General features: G+C 41.0%; 1 protein-coding gene and 1 long non-coding RNA gene across 2 annotated transcripts; one reads left to right on the top strand and one right to left on the bottom strand.

Moving 5' to 3' along the window:
• Positions 1–13,592, bottom strand: LOC123979139. The gene is made up of 3 exons (XR_006827164.1): positions 13,448–13,592; positions 11,518–11,612; positions 1–260 (listed from the first exon to the last, which is right to left on the bottom strand). It is a non-coding gene; the product is annotated as an uncharacterized LOC123979139 (long non-coding RNA).
• lbh (LBH regulator of WNT signaling pathway) lies at positions 4,668–15,434 on the top strand. Its single transcript, XM_046062902.1, has 3 exons — positions 4,668–4,935; positions 9,807–9,909; positions 13,471–15,434. The coding sequence occupies exons 1-3, from the start codon at positions 4,907–4,909 to the stop codon at positions 13,681–13,683; spliced, it is 345 nt and encodes a 114-aa protein (XP_045918858.1). The 5' UTR covers positions 4,668–4,906; the 3' UTR covers positions 13,684–15,434.
• The last annotated feature ends 1,270 nt before the right edge of the window (positions 15,435–16,704 follow it).

Raw genomic sequence — 16,704 nt, 5'->3', positions numbered from 1 at the left:
TGAATTTTTTCAGGATGGTTTTATTTAGTGGAGGTGAGGGAGAGGCGGATGCCAGGGAAACACAGGCATGGGGAACCAAGGAGACTGAGACAAGGGAGAGAGGAGGCACGGGAGAACTGACCGGGGAGGTTGGTGGAAGAGTGTGGTGGCAGACTGGCTGGGCACGGGGAAGCGCCGGGAGGATGCTGTGGAGGAGGTCCGAGGGAAGAGGGCAGGGTGGCGAGCCCAGCTGACTTGACGGGAGACAAGGGTGAATGAACCTGGGGGAAGACAGACGGACAGCGTTAGACACAGTGGAGACAAAGCACAGGGAAACAGAAATGACTCAGAATACATGAGAACTTGAATGGTGAAGTGGCACCGGGTAAGGAAAAACAACAATCAAGCAGTGGTTGACTGGAGAACCGGGGTAGAAGTATTGTCAGAGATGAGGCTGATTGCTGGCAGGTGTGGCAGGCAGAGGAGGTGGCTGACAAGGTGCAGGTGCGTGTCGTTGGCTGGGCTCAGGAGCAGAGGGAGAGGACACGCAGGGGAGGAGAAACAGGGAGGCAGGCAGAGTACAGGAGACAGGAGAGTACAGGAGAGTACAACAGAACACCAGGGCAAAACAGAATCACAAGCAAAAAAGGAGAAATAAACAGGACACTCACCGACAGCCGGGCTGCCACCACAACATAAACTGCTCTTACAAATATCTACGCCATTGATACTGTAAAATCAAGATCACTGTAACTTAATCAGTGTAATACATTGCTCACCTCAAAGTTAATCTACTTGACTTGAAAAGTACATTAAAGTGAATGCAGCATTGTTGACAATATTTTGTCCTTGTAATATACGTTTCCATTGCATGGATAGCCTTTGGATATTGCTGAAATTGTTCTGAGTCCCCTCCTTAAAGGGTAAATTATTATCATAACAATTATGCAATAATGCATTGCATTTAAACTGCACTTTTCATACACAAAAAGCGATCACAGTAGCCTACTGGTCCTACCAGGCTGGACATGCAGTCTGCCAAAATATTTATCCCCATCCATAATGCACAGATGATGTCCTAGTCCAAGTATTTTGTCTTGGGTATATTTCACATCATGACTAATAACTGGGGTGAATATGGAGACGTATCTAGTACATTAGAGCTTATTGTGTTCATTAAGCCGTACAAAGAAGTGTTGCATCAAAGAATGTACTGTAACTTGAGCTAAAGTTAACAGGAATGTTTTTTTGTATAATGTAATTTAATAAAACTATAATTAAATTACTGAAAAGATCATGTTACTGAAACAAATAATTGTAAGTTACTGAAACATTCTAAAACATTAAATTATATACTAAACAAGACATTTTGAAAGCTTGAACACTGCCTTTGTTTATTTTGTCGCGGATTGAATGTGCCCCTCTGACAAAACAACTGACCCCAGCCAGGCCCCTTCAATAAAATTTGTCTAAAACCGCCACTGCCCTGATTGGCTGACTACACATGTGGATCGTAGTCACACACTCTGCGTAAAGACAGTGCCAAAACGATCTGTAGACATACGAGGGATCTGTAAATGCTCTGTGATCTGCAAACCATGCAACACTTGTATGGAGAGCATTGCATAGAATGTGAAAGACTGTCTTTATGCAGTGGTTTAAAAATACAAGTTAGACAATGTGCGTTTGCAAATTACGAGGAGAAAATTTAATGGGAAAAACAGCAAAACAGTAGTGCCAAAATTCTGATAACAAATGCAACACAATCAACAAACATAATATGACCCTCATGCGCAGACAAATCACTTTGCATTCATTCAAATTCTGGTTGTAAAGTAAGTCACTGATTTTTCTTTGTAAATCATAAAGAGTTTGTTTGAGGATTTTAAATCTATTTGCAGATCGTGTTTTATATTTGTAGATCATGAGGCGTTTCTTTGCAGATTTTAAATCTATTTGTAGATCTTGTTTTGTGTTTACAAATTGTGCAATGCTTTTTTGACTCATAGTATATTCATTTTCAATGATCATTGCATTGTTTTGTCATCACAGCGAGACAATAGTGTAAAAATTCTGAGAACAAATGCGACACAATCTACAAACAGAACATTATCCTCACCTGCACACAAATCACTTTGCATTCATTCAAATTCTGATTTTCACATACAAATCACTGATTTCTATTTGTGAGTCATGATGTGTTTATTTGTGGATTTTAAATCTATTTGTAGATATTGTTTTACATTTGCGGATCATGAGGAGTTTGTGGATTTTGAATCTATTTGTAGATTGTGTTTTGTGTTTACAAGTTGTAATATCTATTTGTGACATAGTCTGTCCATTTTCAATATTTATGGCATTGTTTTACCTCCATACACTTGCCTCTAAATTTCTCAGCCTCCTCAGACGAAATTTCAATGCCTCCTCCCACCGCAAACTTTTGTAGTAGCGCCTCCGTTGACAGACCCCTGAGTGAAATTGCTAGCTAGCTAGCTTACACTTTGCTGCTGAAAATCTCCTGTCCTGCTCAGCGAAGTTTGAGCGGCAAACTGGCCGTTTACTTTGAGTGGGCGGGGTCAGGGAGTGAATTTGGAGAAGGCATGGCCCGCCCTACTATGCCTCTGATTGGCTTAGCCTGATGATGACGTTATTACAGCAATAATTTCGAACAAACTTACAAAAAATATTTATATATCTTTGTCTTTATTAGCTGTACTCCCCAGGCCAGTTGTCCATTAATGTACCCATACTGAATATGTGTATTTTGTATTGAAGCAATGAGTTAGCATGAGTTTGCATGTTCTCCCCATGTCTGCGTGGGTTCTTTCTGGGTGTCGTGCAATATAAGACTCTTTCTTTGCTCCACTTGAAAAAAGGAAGAAAACAGATTTAGACTACCACACATTGACTGTATATAAAAATGGTTGAAATACACTGTCATTGTCATTCAATTTACCTAGCTAACCACAGCTAACACAGTTTACATGAGGGAGTGACATGCCAATCACCTGAGAGTATAGATTATATCTTTAAACCTTTATTTCTTTTTTCTACCACCGAGAGCATCTACAATCTCAAAATATAAATAAAAACATTGCCCAACAAATATGTATAATGGTCCCTGGAAAGGAAGAGTTTGGGTTTTACAGTTTGTACTGCCATTCAGTGATGCCAACTTTGGAGCAAATGAGTGACACATTTTTCATTGCTGCAGGTAACTGGGGATGAAATGTTATAAATTTGTTCTTACTTTTGATTGAAAGCACTTTGTACCCTTTAGAAGTTTAAGTAAAAAGGTGCACTTCTACCTTCTTAAAGACCGATATTGTACCTTCAAGGGAACATTCTTCAAAAGTGTACCTGTACAGAACTGTTCTTGTCTCGTACCTCCATTTTTGAGTGTGCACCCCCACCCTCCATTTTGTTCCACACTGACACTCTGACACTGTTATCACATTTGTATTCAGGTTCAGCATGTTCCAAATCTTCACTGAAGCTTCATCATGTTTACCCTGAGTAAAGCATTCAGGTCCAAGACTCCATGTTTTTTATATGGTTTTACCATTCAAGCAAAAGGAAATATACTATATTTCTTATGCAGTCGTATTTGGTGACTGTTGAAAGTGTGGTGTCTCCACATTCAATTCATTTTAGTTTTTTAAGTTAGTTGGCGGTTGCCTTGAAGGGGTTGAAAGAATATAAAGAATACTCTGTGTGGCGCATTTTAAAATCAAATTAAGAAAGTGCTTATTTCATCACTGTTTGCTCCTCTGCCGGGCATGTAGCCTACGCCATCTGCTGTCACCCAAGAGATTTTAATAAAGGGCGTTTGCAAACTGCCAGATTTGCTAAAGCTGTGAGCTGCATTATAATGTAGTGTTTATGTCACAACAAAGACAATGGGGTATTGTTTAAAAACGTGCCTTCTTCCAAAATGAAATGTGCACTGGATGTTATTATGAATGAGGTGACTCACCCTTGGTCTGTCACAAGGTGGCAGAAGAGGCCCACTGGCATTTACCACCTAAAACTGGAGAACCTTTTGTGCAGCTGCTTTGTCTGAGCCAAATATACAGTGCTATACTACGCGCAGGGAAAAAGACAACTGGGCATTTTAAGGACTGAAGGTCAACGATGTCCTGGAGGTCCTAAACGTGGTCAGGTCCTGGAAAATCAGCTTAGTGCAGGCCTATGTACATAATTTTGAAATTCATGAAACAGTCTGATTGGCCAATCTGTGGTGGACACGTGAATCCTGCATGCTTTGTTTTATATTGTATATTAAGTCAAAATCCCTGCAGGATGACTATTCATTGCTAATGAAATATGCAGACATTGACTTGCCCTTGGAATATATTTGTGAATGAGCTGAGGCAGAGGCGCTCTCTCCCCTCCCCTTTCTCCTTATTTGGATAAATGTCACGGATTACCTAACGAGCGAATCAGTGACTTTTTGTCATTCAGGAGGAGGTAAGACTGTCATTTTGTTGCCTTGGAGACTACAAATCAATAGCATCATGCAGTATCTCCTTGTCCATTCCCAATGAGCGGGTTCAGTGTCTGCTGTCGTCATTGGGGCTGGGGGTGGGGCGGAGGAGCTCGAGTCACCTGGGCTCTGATTGGCTCTTGTTGATAATGAGCTGCCATTGAAGTTTTTCTGACCCGTCTACAGAGGAGGTGTGTCTGTGCCCGACCGAGCGCACGCCTCTTGCATAAATACTCAACACAACTGGGGTGCTGATCAGACGCACCAATTTAAAGAGCTACGTTGTCTTCCCGTGGCTGTCAGACTCGTCGCACAGTTACACTTTCGGTTTGCGTGAACGTACTGTGCTGCTTTGGAGAAAAAAAGGCAGTAAAAGTAGAGAGAAGTCAGTGACTGTAATTACATCCCCTAATCATTAGACTTGACAGCAGGTGTGAATTCATGTCTGTATTTTCCCCGCAGATATACTGGTGAGTACTGGCATCTTTTTCGACTTTCACATGTGTCAGCAATGTTTAGCTTTATTTGTGCTACCCCTCTAGCTATTTGGTTGAAACTACTAAATCAAGAATGAATAGCTAGATCTGTAGGTTTTGCACCTGACTGGTGGGAACACTTAACTACATAGTTGTGCTTTCTTTTGCTTGGTGATTTCCCTCAGAATCAGCCACCTTTGTTCCTACACCCACTCTTGTTCCCTCTTGAGATTTTCTGTGGGGTGTTGCCCCAGAAATTGAAAATTTTAGGTCTCACTGTTGTTGTTGTTGGTGCGGTGTTTGTTGTTTTTTTTGTTTGGAAGCAAATGATTGTCAGCCCCCAGCTTGACAAATGTTGTTGCATGTGCTAATACAGAAAGGTCATAGTGGTCACAGGTGTCTTCGTTTTCTGATGTTTAGGGATAAAATGTACTTTAACACCCTTTTTCAATACCCTTTTTAAAACCAGGAAGCACACAAGCTTACTTTGCTGTATCCTTAAACATTTGAATGGAGTAAGACGAAGGATGAATGCACTCTATCTATTCCTACTATCTATTATCAGTTTCTTCTGGCAGTCAGTACCTCCTAACTTCTTGATTTACTTCTCAACACAGACATAGAGTGCATTGTTAAGACTTTCTGTTCTGTTATCTGTCGAATCTTTTCCTGTCTGTAGAGAAAATATGCAAGTGTCTTTTGAAACCTTGTTTTGTGAGCACTGTTCAAACCTCAGCAGGCTTCTGCCTGTCTATACCAGGAAGTTCAGAATCGACCTCTTTACTGTAACCACACTTGCTTTCTTGCCTGTGCTTACCTACAGTAGACCTGTACTTCTCTGTTCTGTCATGTTAGCCTACTTGTATGACAAATCCGCAAACGGGGTTTAACTTTTTTCTTAAGGGTTAGTTTTATTTCAAAGGTATGATTAGAAATGTTTGAGTATGATTTGGATCTGCATGCTACAACTTCAACTAAAGCCTTTAATGTCTGCACTGCGGTTTTCTGTGTAATTAGGAAGACTATTATTTTTTTTCTCACAACAGTAGCTATATCAAGACAGACAGATAGCAGCATATGTTTAAAACTTGGTCCACACACATCACTAGTATTACCATAAGGCACTGGAGTGGTAACTGATCCATGATGTGTTTTCAGTGGCAGACTGAACCCACAGGAATCTGGATACACTCATTCATTCCAGCACACTTCTGGGGTCTTACTCAGTCCCTGCGCCACCCACATACCTGCAGAGCTGTGTGACTCTGCTGGTGGAAAAGCTCAGTGCTGGCACGGAACGTTAGCAGATTTGCCCTGTCGCCACACAGGCTGAGATTTATGATAGTAGTAGTAAGAACTGTGGGGTGGCAGAGGGGAAACCATTTTGATAATTCAAGATGCAAATTCCACTGTCTGCTGCTCCTCTGATCACTGGGTCAGTGCATTTGTCTGTACCTCAGTGGTTGTAATCTACAGGGTTAACAGAGAATATCACATTGCGCTAGGTTGTCATGTAGGATCACGGATTAACTTTGTTATCTTTCAAGCAACTGTAGCTTTTAAAAATATTGCATAAGTCAATTGCAGTCTGTCTGTGACAGAAGATTGTTTCCATTATTGATTAATGTGCCAACTATTCCCAATTACTTATTCATAGTCTAAGACTATTTTGCTGTCATAAAGACTTAAGAAAACCACCATATTTACATTTGAGAATCTGGATCCCTTTTTTTTTTTTTTTTTTTTTTTTTTTTTTTTTTTTTTTTTTTTGTTTAGAAATATTACTTCTGATAAATTGACTTATTGGCTGATAATTTCTGTCGCTCACCTAATCGACAAATGGTTTTAGCTCTAAACTCTAGTAATCCTTTCCAATACCGGTTTTGGACATAAGGTACATGACTTGTGTGTCTTGTACCTGCTGTCCATCTGTGTCCTGGCTGCATGTGGCATTACAAAGCTAGCAGGACTAGGTTTGCATTTGCATGATCTTGACTTGGTCAGGAGGTAAAGAGGTTTACTACCAGCTCAGCCCTGCTTGACACTGGAAGCAGCAGCAGCAGTAGTAGATGTGACTGTAGTCTGTTTGTTTCCTCTCCAGGTTGACTTGTTAGTTGTGCACCCCCACTTCCTCCTCATTGTGCCCCTTTATGTTTTATTAGGCCGATGTTCTGTTATTCTTAGCTGAGCAGGATGTTTATACGATCCCCTAACAGAAATATGACTGGCAAGGCCTGAGTGTTTATCTTTCTTTCTCTTCCCTCCCTCTCTTCCCCTCTCCTCCGTTGCGCAGGTTTTTACTGTCACTGTTCATACCTCCGTCCCCTCCTCGGCTGCTTTTTGCATTCTTGCCTCACCCTCTCTGCTCCCACTCAAGGATGAAATATGTTCAAGAGCAGCCCCAGCTGACATTCTGTTTTTTCCATATTTAAACCTTGCATATCCTTCAAGCCTCCTTATTTTTATTTTTGGATATCCGGGTATTGTTTAGGCAAAGTATGCCTGTGTCGACTTGTCTGGCTGTTGGTAAAGGTTACTTTACGGTAATTCAAACAGAAGCTTCTCATTTTAGAGCCACATTGTGTGTGTGTGTGTGTGTGTTAAATGTCATTGCTTCAGGGGTTAATGATCTCTTGACTATGTCATGCCATTCTCTTCTCCTCAGGGTGTGTGTGAAATCACTGCCAATCGCCACAGATTAGGGGGGACTCCTTTTTGTTCTTGTTGCCGAATTTAAAGTGAGATGATGCAATTTTTGTGGAATAATGTCACTTGTGGCCACACGAGTATAATAATTGCTAAAAGGTAGTGCAGCACAAGTAGAGCCTTGAAGTCAGCAAACTGTGAATTACACAGCAATATATTTATAAAGTTTGCTAACACTAGCTGCCATGAACTGCTGGTCATACCAGACCAAGTAAGGTGGGAGTAAGAATTGAGCAAGAGTCCATTTTATTGCTTATGAATTCAAGTTTTTATTTCTAAGTAGAGGTATGTTATTTATTCTCTCAAAGGTTACATAGTCTCACTTAAGGCATGACAAGTTTCATTTCAACAAGGCAATTCAAAGTGCTTTACATTTGCATAATCAGGCTTTTTACCTTCAATTGTTCTGCTTTTTTGATCTCTCACACCAGTCAAACTTCGTAGGATATATATTGCCTCTTATTCAACGATTGTCACCATAAATCCAGGTTGCTTGCGCTACAATCTTGGTAAAAGTAGTCAACGGCAAAGGGAAAAACATTCAGCCCTACTTGACCCTGCCCAGACGCACCGTGACCCAGATTGTGGCGAACTCTACAGAGAGAGATTCTACTTAGCCCTGTTAAGATTTGGTCTGACAATTTATGACAGAGGAGAACCTAATTGGGTTTAAAAGCAAGGAACATCTGATTTGTTTTTTTAAATCTTCCCCAAAAACAGGACGGTAAAATTTACAGTGCAGTGTAAACTATTAATAAAAGGATGAAATGGAAAATAAAAATCGTTAATCGGGGGGGGGGGGTTTACCTTCTATTGTTTTGCTTTTTCGATTTCCTATCTCTCACAACAGTCACTAAAGACAAAATTAAAGATTGTATTGTTATATGTGAAGAGTATTGAGTGTAATGTGTGTGTGTGGGGGGGGGGGGTTGGTATGACTCATAAATGAAGACAAAAAGATGAAACTGTGTGCTTTACTTAAAAATTCCAGAGACTGTAATTGCAGATGGAAGTAAAAGTAATGTAGGTTTCAACCCTGTTTATTTTTAAAGGGGACTTCTCTTTGTCTATCAAAACACTGAAATGATTCAGTATTTCCAGTTAGCTAATAGACTTTGAAGCAAGGGTGTTTTGATAGATGAATTAGGCTGTTGTAAAATTAATTCTGTGGAACATGTTTACGTAATCGAGAGAGAGAGAGAGAGAGAGATAGAGAGATATATATATGAGATAATTTTTTTTTATTTAAACAATGTTTTAATCCCTACCACAGTATAATTTTTCACCATTCTGCTCTAGCCAAAAACACATTTTTAACATAAGGCACTAGAGAGAAGTCCACATCTCTTCCAAAAAACAAAACAAGTCCATTGAAAATGTGAGATTCTGAGTGAACCTCTTATCATGTTCTGTTTTTCTTTGTTCCATATAGTCAGTGACCACACAAACCACAAGCCTGTGGCCACTGACCACAAGGCTTTAAATAGAGAGCGTGAGAAGGACACTCAGCATCTTGTCTCAAGACAGCATCTATGTCAGTCCTGGGACCTGCTTCAAGTCGTGTGTGTGTGTGTGTGTATATGTGTGAGAGAGAGATATATATATATATATATATATATATAATATACACACACACTACAACAATGCTGGATAGTGAATGCATTGAACATGGATAAACAACCTCTTGTTACTTTCATCTAAAATGGAAAGTTTGGCCAAGCTTTGATGGAACTGAGTGCATCGAGTTCCACCCCAGTCAAATACCACAGCACGCCCCCAGCACACTCTCACAATGACTGTTTTCTAGTTGCTAGTGCAAGAGCACATCATCCTGTATTCAGAAACGGCCACCTTATGCAAGCCACTGCATGAGCTGTGCAGCTTTGCTGTGCAGTAGCAGAGCATGGACTGGATATGTTGTGGTCAAGATGTGCAGAGTATAAATAAAACTGTCGAACGTGTACAGGTAAAACAACCATGATTTCCAGACTTTAACTGTGTGTGTGCATACAGACAGTCTGATAGATGTGGTTGTTTTCTCTTTTAGATGCATGCATTCATTGGCAGATTGTCACCTAATATGTAGAATTTCAGCCCCCCATATGGACTACCATTGCACAATATCTAATCACATAACTTCTTTTCTTTCAACCCTGCAGCCCAGTGTTAGTGCCCGGCCGAGATATGACTGAGGTGATGATCAACAGCACCCCCATGGAGGACATGAGACTCAGCCCCAGCAAGGACAGACTCTCCTTCCAGGTAGGGCACACATGCATTCATGTATGTAGAACTGTGAAAGACTACTTCCATCCAAATACTCTACCAGAACATTATTTCTTTATATTTTTTTGTCGCATGGTCATCTTGTGGCAGTCTTTATCCATTTATTATCATGAATTGGATTGACATCAACATAAGGAGGGAGCAGCCACCCCATGTTGGAATTTGGTATGAGATGGTGTGTGTGTGTGTGAATAAAAAATGTAAAAGAACACTTGAGATTTTTTTTTCTATTCACTTTTTTTGTTTAACCTTTAAGACCGCTGGCCAAGCTGAATTGTTTTTGATAAAATGACAATCATTTTAGGACAGTTTGACCATGTTTTACTATTATGACCAACTGGTCTGAGATGTGAATCCAATGCGGAAGTCCCTTAAACCTGCATTCTATCAAAATGGCCAGCAGAGGGTGACTCTTCTGGTTGCAAAAAGAAGTCTGGCTCCATTAGAAATAAGGGTAAAATGACCCTACTGCTCACCTGATTTATTACCTCAGTAAACACAAGGCGTTACCATGGCGACCTGTCAATCAGGCGAGAGTGACTTGTACCCACAGCACTGTGTAAATTTAACCAGCCATGCCGTATTAGGAGTTGGCTGTTCACTTTCTCTGAGTACATTTAGTTTTAAGCCTATTGTTCGCTAGACAATGTTAAAATGACAGTTAACATGAATTACAGATGCACCTAGCTTAGCTAGATCCACATATACCTGTTACCTCCACCGTCTCGTTCAAATATGGTATGTTGCAAAAACTCAACATGGCGGCGGTCTATCGGCCACACTTGAGGCTTCAAAATTGCAGTCCACAAACCAATGGGTGACATCACTATAATTACGTCCACTTATATAGTGTATCATTATGATGCTAACAATAGTCATTAAAGTGTAATGGTGTAATGATGTACAGATTTGAGTAGTTACGTGGAAATGCTATGCATATATGCAAAATTCTACATCATTCTTTAATGTTTAAGAGGGAAATATAAAAAAGTGTTGAGTTAAATAGAAAATAAAAACGGGCAGGTCTCTCACCTTTGCTTATCTTACTCCTTTGATTCCCCATCTTCCACTCGATTTATTTTTTTTAACACTTAGGGACTCTAACTGTAAACAGACTCTAACCCTTACTACTTAGATACGAGATGAGAGAAGCAGCCATCAGGTGGTCTTGACAAGGTCTTTGTTTTACTGTCAGCTCAACAGGGCCATCTTAGAAACAAAACTACTTAAACACACAGCTGCCTGCTTATTTTAGTGTCACATATGTACCCAGGGTGGAAAGGGGGGGGTGGGGATAGGTGGGGCCCTATTTTAATACTGACACATTCATGTCAGACCATTTATGATTTTGGACATAAAGTTGGCCTAATTATTAGTGGAGCTGCATCTTAACTTGTGGACCAGAGTTACTACTGATGTTGTAAGGACATGGGTATCAAAATATTCTTGAGCAAATTCCACCGGCCGAGGCTTTTACAACTCACAGGGCTAAAAGCCCGTTCCTGTTAGTTTCATACAAGACTGATATAATCTAATCATTTGTATGAAAGTTGAGAATTCATACACACAAACTGATTCACTGACCTGCTACTGCCATGTAGACATACTCTAAGAGGAAGTAGACTGACCCAGAGGAAGGCTGGCTTCCTCTCCCAACAGTTCACACCCCAGCTGTGAGTCTGAGGATGAGAGGAGCAGATGGGGGGGGTGAGACAGAAAAAAAAATATGGTGCCACTTCTCCACTCTTTCATCACTGCTCTGTATTTCCTCACCATGGCCATTTGCCCAAGGTCCCAGCCACTCCATAGAGAAGCACTGTATGAGGTAGTGAGGTTGCCACCAATCACTTCCTCCGTTATGGGTGACGGGGGCTTTGACTAAATTCTGTGAACATTAAATTCCAGCTGCACCTTTTTTAATCTACTGAAATGAATGTGACCTACTAATGGAGAAAGATGAGCAAATGCTTACTGAATTATCTCAAAAGGCCATGTCATGATTCAGGCGTATAGAGTGCACTCCCTCCCAACCCACCCCAGAAGATCCTAAAATAGCCAGTATTGTGCCTGGCTGACCAATGCTTCCTGCCACTGGATGTGAAACAAGTTATGACATGTGTTAGCAAGGGGTCCAAAGGCAAGGTCACTCACTGCCCAACTCCGCTTAGTGCTTACGCACAGTGAGGATTGTCGATGCAGACCAGGAAATGCAGATACATGCAGGCCTTAGACATGAACACAGACATGCTCGCACACATAATCGCACCGCTTAGCATGCTTCTATACGCAGCGGTTTTTGAAGAATGTTAAAGACGCTGATGGACATACATGCTTTCATAACCTGACGACAAACTCTCACATTCACACTGCATTTTCATAACTTTCTTTTTTTGTCTTTTTCCTCCCTTCTCATCTGTCTTCTATGAAATAAACAGACTTGGACACAGCTGGATCCCCTCTATCTCCTGTCTCAGTCCCTCTCCTGCCTCATCTAATGCTTTCTTTCCACTCGGCTCTTTGCCCAGACAGCAACATCACCCCCACCCCCAATGTCTTAGAGTGAAATATGCAGGTCTAAAAATATTCATCCACTTTATCCAAACAGCTAAAAATGCTGTTCTTGGACCAGGAGTGGCAGGCTTTTTCCCCTGGGCCTTTTTTACAGTTCCTGAGAACAAAGTCTGAGGTTGATGTCCAATCCTGCCAGGACAGGGAACGCATGTAATCTCTTGTCAGAATGTCTCTCATGCCCTTCACTTTAGATCCAAACATTTGACTATGGCGCGCTACGTTTATAAGCAGACACATCAGTCTGGATTTGCCGATAACTCTGCTGATTATGTTCTTTCCAAAATCTTTTTTACAACTCAATCTCCAAAGGAATATAAAGTGTTTCACACTAAATGCTGATTGTTATAGGGATAAATGTTTTTATTTATACATATGTCCCAGTAAACCTTCACTTTTTTTTTTGTTTTGAAATGCTATGATTATGCTCTTCTGTAATCTTTTGAGTAGTGGGTGACGTGGTACTGGATGGGTTCATAAGTAGCTACCAGCTGCTTGGCACAGTGCCTTCCAAAGCATTTAGATTAAACATGATACAGCATTTAGCATAAATCTTACTAGACATGCCTCATCTACCCAAACAAAGCCACTGATTTAAATCTTGTACAATGTTTTATTTTTATGTGAGCTCCTATGTGGAAAGCATCATTTCAGCAAAAAAAAGAGCAGGTATGCCACTGGGATTTTAAGCAACAACTTCCCATCACAGATGTTTAGTCTTCACATTGCTTACCCCACAGTTGTTTAGCCTTGTAGTGGCGCCTACAACACTTCTACAAGGCTCAAGACCAAGTTGTGGTATTTTAGAGCCTATCGCACACTTGGCACTAATCAGAAATATGCTCACAAATAACTTCTTGGCTTACAATATGGGACAGCTGACTCTGCAGTTCAGAAATTCAATTGTATTGATATGTATGCCCAAGGTTAATGAAAGAATACTAACCAGTATTTTACCTATGTTTTTAGATATTCCCCGACCCGTCAGACTTTGACCGTTGCTGTAAGCTCAAAGATCGTCTGCCATCCATCGTAGTTGAGCCAACAGAGGGGGAAGTCGAGAGCGGGGAGCTTCGCTGGCCTCCAGAGGAGTTTCTGGTCAGTGAAGAGGAGGAAGAGGAAGTTGATCAGAATAATGGCAGTATCCCAAATGGACAGCCAATGCAGAATTCTCAGCACTAGAGGCTGTGTTGAAGCACCCATACGGTCTTGTTCCCGCTTTCTTTCTGATGGACCCTCCATTTCCCACACTGGTTACACTGCACCTCAGCACTCAACAGACTCGACTGGCAGACACGCATTCGGTGTCTCGTGATGCTGTCTCATTGCCCTTGACGCCAAAGCATCACTCCCACAAGCGAAGCAATACACACAGCCAACACACTTTCTCATACACTTATTAGTCCGCCTGGATTGCAAACCCACCAAAACGGACATGTACACCTCCTAAACTACACTTACTTCCTACCACCGTGTGTGTCTCGGCCCAGAAAGGATGTTCTGTTGGACAGTGGCAGCTTGGTGCTCCATGGACAGCTCTTATACTGCAGGGGGGCTGTACACTGTACTTTACTCCAAAATGGCTGGCGTCATGACCCCAGAGACTTACATACTCGCATACAGAACTATTGTGGTACCCATGGGGATTATCGTCTACAGTACACTGTCCATACCTGTGTTAATTTCTGGATTGATATGTTAATTATTGTGATTGCCACTGCTGTCCATAGATTTGCCTGTTTCTGAGAAGTGAATGTTTTGTCTTGTTTTTGAGAAGTAGGTGTTTTGTGTAAAATGTTGCTGCTCAAGATAGGTATAAAAGGGGGGTGGTGATTGTTGAGTGTTTTTTTGTTTTGTTTTTTTTTTGTTTGGTTTTGTGACCTTCCATCAGGCGTTCAGTTAAAGGCGACCTGGAATAATTTTAGAGAAGTGAGCAGAAAGTGAGAAAATAAACTAGCATGCCCTGTTATGCTTATATGATAACTGTTGTACAAATGCTTGTAATGCAGTGAGGGCACAGTCATTCTATGATCCTCATCACATTGGCCTACTGTAAACCTTATGACAAAACAGTACTTGGTGACAAAGCAAAACAGTAGAACATTGTGAACTAAATGTGATACGAGTAGGTTATTATTCAAAAGGGCAAAGCTGAGTAAGGGTTGACATTTTTGATAAAGCAATGTACAGACCCAATGAAGGACGTGTAAATACTTGTTCCCAATGAGCCAACCCCTGAGGCCTTGTAGTGCGCTGATCTTGTTTGTACTTGGGGTTTGGTTTACTTATTTTATTTTAGAAAGAATGACTGAGAATTGCTCTGAGCTGTACACACCTGAACTGAAAGTCTTTCCTAGTCTTCCTTCATGAAAACATACTTTTGACACCGTGAAGTTCAGGTCACGGGAGAATTCACGCTGTAGGACAGCATTCACAAATCAGTATGGCAGTTTTGTTTTTTTCCCCACAATAAAATGTGTCCTAATGCTTGCCAAACACTGTTAATGGAAAAGCTTATTTGTTCTCTGGTAGTAACTTCTGTCATTGTTTTGTATTGCAATTCTAAATGTTTTTTGTTCACTCTTAAAATCACTGCTTATTGTCTGTGGAACAAGTCTTGTCGGTCAATTTGTGGAAAAGATTTCACTTTTGTCTAAACAATGAAATACTGTTGTACAAGCATGACTGAAATTTCTGTTCTTTGTAATTTCTCATTTGAGTGGCATTAGGGCTGTGTACAGAACATCTCTTTCTCCTGTCACCTACAGGTCCCACATTGGTTTTTGTAAAGCTCAGGGAGATTAGCTGGCATCTTTCTCTCGTGGTGTGGGGTTGTGTGGTGCTGTGTGGGGGTTTTTTGTTTTGTTTTTTTTGGTATTTAGACCACTTTACTCTGACAATTACAGAGACTGTAAATAAACATTTGAATTTGCTATCTGACTGTGAATAACTATGAAGAGTAACTGCCATTTTTATGGTACAAGATGAGTGTTTTACTGGGGTAGTCCTCAAGCACATTTAAAGTATTGTTTCCAAGAGACTTTTACTTCTGTGTTTTTAGATTTTCCTTTTGCGACCCCCCCCCCCCCCCCACTCGCTTCACCTGCAGTGGTTAGAGAAAAGCAGTAGTACTTCCTGCTCGGTATCTCCCTCTCTACGAATACAGATGCCTGTATCAAATACGTATATGTAGAAGCGAGAACAGGCCACATGCTACTTCCTGTCTTCAACTTGCACACAATCTGACTGTAGTTACAACAAAATCTCATTCCTGAGCACTGAACAGCATTTATTTCTAAGTTCCTAAAAAATTGCATGTTTACAATATTAAAATGATGCCATCCAGCATTTTGGAAAATGTTGGTTGGCTCTACCAATCTCTGAAGTCTTAACAATTACAGACATTGAGGATAGTACAGGGTATAAAAGCCTGTGGAAGAAACTCCTCACGCTCTACCCATAAACACTCACCACAATGATACAAGACTAATAAACTGGTTCAGTGGAAAAGCTCTAATGGGGAACTGGGGGATTTACAGGAATAAACAAAGCTTTCTGATCACTGTTACAATGGAAACTTCTCAGGTGATTTGCTGCTATGTACTGTATTAGTGACCCACTAGGTCACGTTTGACTGCCCTGTACCGGGAATAGCCCATCAGAGTTGCTGCAGTAGGGCCTTTGGGGGCCAAGGGCCTGATAGATTGGCCAAGGTGGTACTCTCAGGGCCTTACAGTCACTTCCTGGAAGGGGAACAATGAACTGACATTCTATCCTGCTTCCTTCTTCCTGGAAAAAATGGAGCATAAAGAGTTATAAATACCCCCCAGCTGATAATGGTCAGCAGCCGAGTGTGTGTCGGGCATAGGGAGCCAGTGGCTAGCTCTGAATAGGCTACAAAAGGAATGTCCTTTATCCTTTTCTTAACTGCTCCTTGATCTCTGCAGAAAATGTCATGAGATCATGGAAAGAAGAAATCATGAGAAGTTAGACAAGGACAACCACAGTCCTTAGAGAGACTGACTGAACTTGCATCCAGCTATACACAATCATGTGACTTTCAAATATTACTGGAGAAAGCAATATACTTCAGCTTTAATGAAGAATGGTCCTGTGTTTTGGGGGCTTACAGAGATATGAAAGGAGGCCCCTGAAGCTTATTTCCATAGCATTTTGATATTTTGAGCTGCAGCTCCTCATCTT

This window comes from Micropterus dolomieu, linkage group LG11 (genome assembly GCF_021292245.1).
Source record: "Micropterus dolomieu isolate WLL.071019.BEF.003 ecotype Adirondacks linkage group LG11, ASM2129224v1, whole genome shotgun sequence".
NCBI lineage: Eukaryota > Metazoa > Chordata > Actinopteri > Centrarchiformes > Centrarchidae > Micropterus > Micropterus dolomieu.
The sequence above is the reverse complement of the archived record's forward strand: the minus strand, read 5'-3'. Positions and strand labels throughout refer to the sequence as shown.